Source organism: Limulus polyphemus, unplaced genomic scaffold (genome assembly GCF_000517525.1).
Source record: "Limulus polyphemus unplaced genomic scaffold, Limulus_polyphemus-2.1.2 Scaffold636, whole genome shotgun sequence".
Classification (NCBI taxonomy): domain Eukaryota; kingdom Metazoa; phylum Arthropoda; class Merostomata; order Xiphosura; family Limulidae; genus Limulus; species Limulus polyphemus.
In genome coordinates this window covers 296,184-306,335 of record NW_013666246.1, presented here as the reverse complement: position 1 = coordinate 306,335, position 10,152 = coordinate 296,184, and the positions used below count along the sequence as shown (strand labels likewise).

The following is a 10,152-nucleotide window of genomic DNA, read 5'->3' as shown; positions in this document are numbered from 1 at the left end:
CCGAATTCCTTATTTCACTGATTTTCCTGAAACTTATATTACTGTCAGATGACAAAAATCAGATTGGACAAATTTGGTCATTTTTACTTACACTTACTTTATTTATTTTTACATAGTAAGTTTATCTACAATCTATGATATTTCCATATAAATAATTATATTTTAGCTCATTTGTGGCACAGTTCAGCGGCGGGGCCGTAGTTTGTGTCTGATTGGTATCTGTGACTGTTGGACTTGTTAAGAAGTACCTTAGTAGCGGTAGCTAGGGGTTAACCCTTTATCTATGTTGCTTGAGGCACTAAAATAGTGTGCAAGCGGTGCAGAATAGCTACACTATAGGGTAGTCCCCATTCTAAAATATAGAGATGGATCTCTGACTAGGCCGTTTAACCAATTCTGGTTTGAAATTCGAATATAGAAAATAAGACGAGGTGATAACTATAACAAAAAAGTAAAAGTTCAGTGAAGTTATGGAGATCCAATTTAATTTATTCTTTACTTATAGAAAACGGAAGTAAAAGGAGTGTTCGTGTAAAGAAGTTTGGAGATCCAATTTAATTTATTCTTTACTTATAGAAAACGGAAGTAAAAGGAGTGTTCGTGTAAAAAAGTTTGGAGATCCAATTTAATTTATCCTTTACTTATAGAAAACGGAAGTAAAAGGAATGTTCATGTAAAGAAGTTTCGAGATCTAATTTATTAGTGTTCTGATTTTTTTTTACTCGCCGAAATCCATTGAATTTCGTATTCAACTTGTTAACTAAGGGTCAAGCACATTACATCTAAATCTGTCAAATAGATTTTGTATTCTGTAATAATGGACGCTTTAAAATAAACGTAGATAATAAAACTTACACAAGTTATTTCCCACAACCTAATTGTTTTAGGAATGAAAGTGACCTACGACATCACAAAGCCTTCTGGTCAGCGAGTGGTCAGTCTGTTTGTGAGATGCACCAAGTGTCGTGTCCCTCGTTTCCTTCCCGTGAATGAGAGTGATATATATTCTGTGGTAACGCCATCTTACTTAGCAAATGGTGGAGATGGATATAAGATAATCAAGGAAAAAGCAATTCGTCACTATAACCCCGGTAAGTATATTTCTAATGAACTGTTCCGATATAGAAAAATTTTGAACACTGCCATCTATCGTAACGAATCTAAAACACATTGAATCTTATTTGTCTAATGTTAACTTAACTCTAAGCTAATTAAACAAACATTATATATTATGCATTGTTGGCGAGGATGGCTCATTCTATTAAAAAGGAAATAACTAAAAATGTTTTTCTATGACTATATCTTACTTTTAAGCTATGAAACAACTGTCTCAGAAAAAAATTAACAAATATATGACACAAAAAAAAGAGTAGAGAAATTAAACAAGCTAAGGTCACTGTTAATGTTGATAATATGATTAGTTTAATGCTAGGAACCATACTTTATATTCTTAGAAATACTTTATTTATATTTAATTTAAAAAATATGCTTTTTAGTGGTTTCTGTGTATGGTTTGATGAAACCAAAATTTCGCTAGTGTCGCCCTCTAATTAACATTTTAATTAGTAGTTTTTGGACATGAAAGTCAATTAATTAACAAATATTTTAAGAAATGAATCGTATCTTCCAAAATTATTAATAATCTCTTTTATCGCTCACCAGAGGACTTGGATACTGATATTATACAGAAATATGTATTAAAAATGTCACCTATAACCACTGGGTTGGAGGATCGAATTGTGTTTCGGCAAAGTTCTTCGGAATGTAATGCAGGTATATCTGTCATTCTTTTATCATTTTGGATTCAGTTCATACTTACTTAACAATTTTAACTGAATGCTTGTAAAATCTACTACTTCTGTGACAAATTTTTGGGATTATGTCCGAAAGTGCTGTAAGCAGAAGTTCTTAATTCATGATTTAAAACAACTAATTATTCATTCCCATTTTATACATGATGATTAATTTTATTCCAAAATGTATTGTTATCATATTTCATTGTAGTTTTAATTTAACAAACTGGCCTTAAAGAATATCTACGAACCTATGTAATACATATTATTGTAACAGTTTCTGTTGTTAGTCAGGTTCTTTTTGATTATTATGTAAAAAAATAAAGCAAAGTCCAGTCTAGTTAATGAAAAGGAAAATGTTTTATTTAATCTACTGAAAGTTTTATAACTTACGCGGCTTTACGAACTAACAATAACCAAGCAATAGGCCTAAATAACACACACACACACACAAACAAAAAAAAAAAAAAAAAAAAAAAAAAAAAATCACAACTGGACGACTAACATACTCAATAGATCAGTAATCCATCAACAACTCAATAAATACTCAATAACTAACTAACTGAATAAGTAATAACTAACTAACTAGTGTTTTTATATTACAAAGCAAGAAAATTCGAGACGTATCATCAAAGATACATAGGAAATTTCTAGGCTTAACACGGTCACGCCAAATCTTCTTATGACAAGTAATACCAAACGTTTACGTTGCAACACAACCGAAAAATACCTATCTTAATAGCTGCTACTACAACTAAGAATAGACCTAAGCTTACACAGATTTCATTAAAATTATATATTTCTTAAGCCTAAGGTGATATCGTTTCGAAAATTCTATATTATTAAAACTTCAATAAACATTTTCAAGCAGACTGTATGCATGTTAGAAAACCTTTGCAAATCATTTCCAAACTAACTATTTCAAACAAACTTTCTCCGCATGTTAACAGAATACTTTTAGCATGTTTCAAACAAACTTCCTGTATGCGAACGTTCCGTGTTTTGAGCTTTGTGTAAATATCCACAACTTTCTAATTAGCGTTGGATGCATGTGGATCTGGTCTCAAACAAACTTCCTGCATGTTAGCAAAAATACTTAAACGAAGTTTCAAGTGGCACTTTTTGCATTTTGCAAAATTAATGTGGCTCTTATAAAATGCTTACTTTCGTTAGTTTCGAACAATTTGCCAAAGGAGCTGGAACAGAAATCGCAAAACAACACAGAAATCCAGTCTGAAGAATTGGACAATGTAGACGTTGATGATTTTATGTTACATGAAATTCTCCTGAAGAAAACCCGGATGAAGAAAATAGTGAAAAAAAATAAGATGTAGAAGAAAATCATTGGTGTGAAATGTTTAATCTCAGTAACAATGTAGAAATATAAGAGCAAACTTAAGACGTGTATAACTGTTTTTATTTTTCCAAATATAGATATCTGAAAGTGTAGATTAAATATAATTACTTATTTGTTCTTATGAATATAGTTGTTTTTTTTCGTGCTGAAAATTGAGTATAATTGTTCTCTTGTTTCTACGAATACACCTTCCTTTTTCATAAAATTTATGACATAATTAATAATAAAATAATCTGGAAAATATTTGGTACAAAATAAAGATTATACTAGAAGAATGATAGATTTTAAAGTTAAAACACAAAATCAAAATTAATCCAAAACTATAGGTTTTACATATAACAGTTTAAGTGTATATCAACTTTAAAATGTTGAACGTATTTAGTATTAAAATAATACCAACGTGATTCGTCATTCCTGATATTGTTGTCTCTCTATGGTTTGTTTGTTTGTTTGTAACTGCTAACTAGTCCAGAATTCAAGAGGAACAGTACCTGATACTCTTAATTGTAAGAGAATAAAGAAAATGAAGTACATAATATATGTTTTGTTTTTAATTATTTAAACATGTACAAGGGTTGGCCTTGTGGTAGAGCTCTGGACTATAGGGCCGGCACTCCTGCCTCAACTCTGTGTTATAAAAGTAACTGTAAATCTCTTCGTATAGATGGTGGGTGATAGTGTGTCAATTATTGGCTACCTTTTCTCTGGTCACTAGTTCAGAACTAGGAACAGTGACAGAATTTTAAAGGTACAATAATGTATCTATACTCTTAAGTTTGTTTGGAAGTTTTACACAGTATTACTTATAGAAAAGATTTATAGGTGTGGCCTACTGGTAGCATGCCTTTATTGCGAATCCAAGGAATCTCTTTGCACTGTGAAGCTGTAGGTGCATTATAAGAGTGACAAGCCAATCCACTATTCCATCAAACAAAAGTTGGAGGTTGTTGATCAGCTTTTCAGTTCAAAATTAAGTTTTGCTATGTACTACTAGCTTTGTGAGAAATTATAAAACAAAGAAGATAAACTCACGTTGTCCTAAATTATTTAAAAGAGGTCATGTACGATAACAACTCACTTACTACAGATGCTTCTTACTAGCCAACCACAAAGTAGATAACAACCCACTTACTACAGATGCTTCTTACTAGCCAACCACAAAGTAAACTTTATTTGTTCTATTGAAATCAAAACTATATAGTTATAGTTTCCATACAAATACGTTTGTTTGTTGGATTTCACTCAAACCTACAAGAGGGCTACCTGCACTAGCAGTCTTAATTTGGAAGTGGGTCTATGTATTAGATCTATTAACACTAACTCTTACATAAAACTTTTAAATGATAAACCAAGAGTGGTGACCTTTTCTATAATAGTTACCTTACAGATTCATTCACAACTAGAGAGCTTACACTGTGATGATCAACCCTTATAAGAAGCTAGCGTGTTCTACAGGAAAACTAACAAACAACTCTGAAACACCACGTTTTAGAAGTTACTTTCATACTCAGCAATACTAAAAACTTTCAAGTTAGAAATCTTTCTTTTTTAAGTACATTTACCTTTAACAAATAGTTTTTAAATGCTGCAAAGAAAGGCTTGTGAAATACTTTTAGCACAAGAGACATAACCCTTTACAACAACCATCAACAAAGAGAAAATTAGTTAACTGTACCTATAACTGATCCAATATAAAACACTTTCTTGAAAACTATAGTTATATCTTAAAAACTAATTAGAAAAAAACAACGATTATTTTATACACAATTCTATAAAAATGAGATTGTTTCCAGTCTCCAAATCACTAAAATGATAACTTACTGTACGAGGTTAAAAAGTGGTAAAAAAAAAAACCCGATGAGGTTGGGAAAGAATCGCATAAACTCTACATGTTTCGACGTATACTCTTGCGTCATCCTCAGGAGTGTAATGCTTTGAAAAAAATAACACATATTTATACAGTTATCAAAACACCAATTTACATATTAAAGAATTTCACGCCATCTGCTGACAACATTTCCATCAGGTCCATCATCTTTATTCAATAATTTAAATTTACTTTTTTTACATTTAATTATCTCAATAGATTTACGTATATTTACACCAATTACATTTCCAGGTTGTGTTAAAATAAAAAAAAATTCCAATTGAATTGTGCGATTAGTTTCACTAACATGTTCTGCTAAATGGTGAAATGGTAATATTATTATTTTTAACATTTATTTTATGTTCATTCAGTCTGAATTTTAAATTTCTTTTAGTTTGTCCTATATAAACTTTTTATATCCACATAATATTTTATATATGCCCAAATTTTCCATCAAATCAATTTTATCTTTAGTTATTGATCTTTAGGTCTTGACAAAAAATAACAAATTATCAGTGGCGACATGTATCCGTATCATATGTAGAGTTTACCAAACAACAAACTCATATGACGCTACGGGTGGCTGTTGTCGTATTCACACATCGTTACAAACAGTTGTAAAAAAGTTAAAATTTTCTAAAAAAAAATATTTTTTTCTGGGAAGAACTGAGCGGGAAAGCTGTTCGGATTGTCCTTTTTTAGTCATACACAACTCACTGCATCAAAGTGATTCAATGTACAGGGCTCACAATTTTCATAAATTTTACGGAATAATGTTTTATATATTAAAAGTGTTACCGTTTATTGAAAAAATATTATTTTTTCAAGAACTCCACTTTCTCAGTACTGCATTTAAGAAGTACACTAATTAAAGATATAATCAAACCCTCGCGTACAGTCCTAGTGAAAATTGTGAGGGGAGTACTTTCATTTAAAATTGTGTTCTATTATAAAGAAATGGTTGTTGCACATACAACAGTTATTTTTCTAATTGTCTGAATCTTGAATGCCCAAAGTGTGAAATTCTTAATGTATTTTTGTTTGTGGTGCCATTCAATAGATGGCGCCACATTTTATAAGCCTCAATCACCACTTCTGGCAAAGAGATCTTGCATTTCAGCACAACAAATGGCACTATCGTATTTATTATTTCGGTCACATAGATAGATATATAGACGGCTACGTCATTGCTCCATTACAGTAAGATATAGCAAGAAGATTATACACGTACCTTTACCGGACATTGTACACCTTAGATTCATACTTTTAAAAACATTATGTGTTGGTTGTAACAATAATTTAAGACCGACACACTAAAATCAATTGCTTAGAATTAAAATGTCAATTCATTATCTGGTAATAAACTTTACCATTTTAACTTTGTTCCATATTACTTATACTTTGGTTTACTTCAAGTTTTGTCATTTCACTTAAGATATTAACATCGAAATTCACAAAAAGCCTACATAATTCTAAAAAAAAACAATGAATGAAAGCAAAGGAGAATATATTATAGTATATTAATCACATTATATCTGCCACATCCAATGCCGACGAGGCTTTCGTTCAATACCATTACCACGGCTTATCAAGCTAGCTGAGATACGACATTGTAGTAACTAGTATACTACTACTAATACTAGTGGTTTAGGCAATTTTTATGACCAACTGTTACTGTGTGAACCAGATTAAACAGGTGAATTGTGATCATTATTTTTACGTAAGTCATTAGAAATGAGATTTTTATGGTATAGATTAATAATACAATATTTATTTACGTTATCAACACGACAACAGCTCCATCCGACACGTTAGGCCTAACGGAAGTACTTTGTTTATTTGGAATTAAGCACAAAGCTAAACAATGGGCTATCTGTGCTCTGCCCACCACGGGTATCGAAACCCGGTTTACAACGTTGTAAGTCCGCAGACATACGGCCACTGGGGAGCCGCAAAAGTACTAAAGCATTTACTAATGTATCATTGCACTAGACCGCACTTACAAATACACTTACTTACAATATTCAACTACGAACTTAACGTTTTTCTAAACGTAATGCAATATAAATAGCTCACTCTGATAATAAATTCTATCTGTGGTATATGTTGAGGCTCACCTCCATCAAGGTGGTGATCATAATTTTCCTGTGACATTTCGTTTCACTTCTAAATCTTCGTACAAATAATTACGAACCCTTTTTATACAATTTCCTATACCGTTGCCCCCTAATGGATTCAAGTTGAACTTAACTCTAAAATATAAGCTCTAATTTTCAGATGTTGTTGTTGTTGTTTGTCATTAAGTACAAATCTACGTAAATGGCTCTCTGTGCTCTGTCCACCACAAATATCGAAACCTGGTTTCTAGAGGTATAAGTCCGTAGACATCCCGTTGTGCTACTGAGGGACGATTTTTAGATAGGTATGATTCAATTCATGCAGCAAGATACACTCATGTTTAAAGAACAAAAAATATATATAATCGTTTTTAAATACTCATTTTAGACTAATTATTAACGTCAGAATTACATGGTAAAACAATTAATTTAATTTCTTTAGTAGTAATAATAAGACAAGAAAAAAAGCATAAATTTAAAAAGGTTTATAACTCAGTATATTCAAAATTTAGTTTTGATAACTTCGAAAATAAACAAACTATTAATAAAATTGATTTTGTTTGAACGGTTGATTATTGTTAAGCTACACAGTGGTTGACTGTACTCTGCCCACCACGGATATCGAACCCGTTTACTAAAATATATATAAAGAAATTAAATAAACAAAAGAGAACTAAAATAAAGATCGAAAGATATTATTATAAAACTTCAAGATGTCCTTAATACTGTAGTTCAAATAATTTTCTGGTCATAATAGATATATTAATAATACTTAAATTAATATCACGAAACTAAACTGAATAATATTATTATAGTTTTTATTTATACACAGTTGAGGAAAAATAAGACAATCGTACGCTTCACAAATGCATCATTTATTCACGACCATAGTTTCGCTAGTAAAGGCATCATCGGTTTTATGCGTCACCTTTTTAGTTTTACAAACATCGAAAGTAAGTTAAAGAATTAAGTCTTACGTGCAGCTTTTAAAAATGCCTCTTATTTGAAAATTAAGAATACAAATTAGTCTATTTTGTTGAGTTTCGTACAAAGATACAAAAGAGCTTTCTGTGATAGCTGTCCCTAACATTAAAATGACATATTAGATGGAAGAAAACTAGTCAACACCACTCATCGCTTACTCTTGAGTTACTCTAATCGAATTTTAGGGTTTTAACGTCACTCTTATAACGCATTCACGGCCCCAGAATGCGAAGCGCGATTTTTGTGTGGTGTTAACGCGACGCGAGCTACATAACCTAGAATTCACAATCCAATATGCTGACCATTGGGCGGCTGTAATGTATGTAGCTTAGAAAGTTAATGGCCCGGCATGGACAGGTAGTTAAGGTGCTCGACTCGCAATCTGAGGGTCGCGGGTTCGAATCCCCGTCACACCAAACACGCTCGCCCTTTCAGCCGTGGGGGCGTTATAATGTGACGGTCAATCCCACTATTCATTGGTAAAAGAGTAGCCCAAGAGTTGGCGGTGGGTGGTGATGACTAGCTGCCTTCCTTCTAGTCTTACACTGCTAAATTAGGGACGGCTAGCGCAGATAGCCCTCGTGTAGCATTGCGCGAAATTCAAAAACAAACAAACAAACTAGAAAGTTAATTGTATTGGTTAAATGGCTAGGAGTTATGATATTATCAGGTTCCATTTAATTTAAAGAATGAAAATTTAATTCAATGCACAATAAAAATATCATACTCTTTTTAATTATTAATTTTTTAACTCGCAAGCATAAAAACTAACGAAGTCAAAAGTTTCACTTGATTTAACATTGACATTTTTTGTTAGCTTTCTACCAAAATGGTTGTTATACATAACAATAAGAAGTGTTTGATGAGTTTTCAGAATTTGTTTAAATATTCTGTAATATATCTGAGTTTGATTGAGAATTGTAAGTAAAGTTACACCGGGACTATTAGTTCATAACCATCCATAATTTTGAACTGATACAAAGAGGAAGTCAGTTTGTGTTTTATAATGTGATTAGAACAAATTATTGATACTTGCATCGATACCAAATACGGTCTTAAAAAGATATATATGTTTTTTAAACTCTAAAATAATCTAGTCATATTGTTATTCTTTTAAACAACAATTACATTAAAACACATCAATATCTAACTAGACTTGTCCTAAGGCGTTTGTCCCCAGTGGGACAGCGATAAGTCAACGGAATTACAGCGCTACAATCCAGGTTGCTCTAAAATATACAAACAAACCTAAGGCGTTAATATTAAGCCTTTTATAATTTTTGACGCTACATTCTTTATTCAGTCTCTTAGATTTTTCAAGAAGAAGAATGAATAATAATAGTATTGTTACGACAGCGGAAGTCACGCGACCCTAGGAGCATGCGCGCTGGAGTTTCTAGAAGGGTCATGAATTATCGAGAAACTCCTCGAATGTCCTAGTGTTTGCCCGGCGCCCTCTTTTTTTAGTATATAAGCCTGGCGAGAAAAACCAGCACAAAGACAAAAATAGATAGATCGGAGATATAGATAATTGAGTCAAGCGAACAGTAGGCAACGTAAATAAAGTGTGTGAATCGCTGTGGATTATAGCGTGTGTTTATAAAAGTAGTTAAGTTAATGTGACTGTGAAAATTCTATGTATTACTAAAAGTTTTATCAAGAAAGAATAAAAAAGAATATATGTATCGCTGAAGTTCTGCGGAAATTAACGTACAAGCAGATATGTAACAGTATTTTAACGCATTACGTATGTCATATCTATTGCTGATGACTCGTTTCATTCAATACAAAACTCCTCTGGCCGGCTGTTGTTGTACTTTATTCGTTAATACTGATATTGGTAATAAAATGTATTGTTTAGATATTTTACTGCTCGTGGAAACTTTTTTCTATGGAATAATTAGACGTTATGTAGCTAAAACGTGGTAGGAAAAAAGGAAAACATCCAATATAAACAAGGGTTACTCATTTTTTCGTATTGTGGCGCTGTTAGCAGCAATAATTTTGCCTTAGCGAATCGATGTTGAATGAAAT

At 31.8% G+C, this 10,152-nt stretch overlaps 1 protein-coding gene across 1 annotated transcript in view; it reads left to right on the top strand.

Annotated features, from left to right (window-relative positions):
• The window catches only part of LOC106459609 (5'-nucleotidase-like), an 18,768-nt gene extending 15,079 nt beyond the window's left edge, over positions 1–3,689 (top strand). Inside the window, exons 8-10 of the mRNA XM_013919240.2 lie at positions 888–1,091; positions 1,663–1,773; positions 2,967–3,689. Coding sequence (XP_013774694.1) covers positions 888–1,091; positions 1,663–1,773; positions 2,967–3,127 — 476 coding nt within the window. The 3' untranslated portion in view covers positions 3,128–3,689. The remainder of the gene's footprint in view (positions 1–887; positions 1,092–1,662; positions 1,774–2,966) is intronic.
• Positions 3,690–10,152: the final 6,463 nt, after the last annotated feature.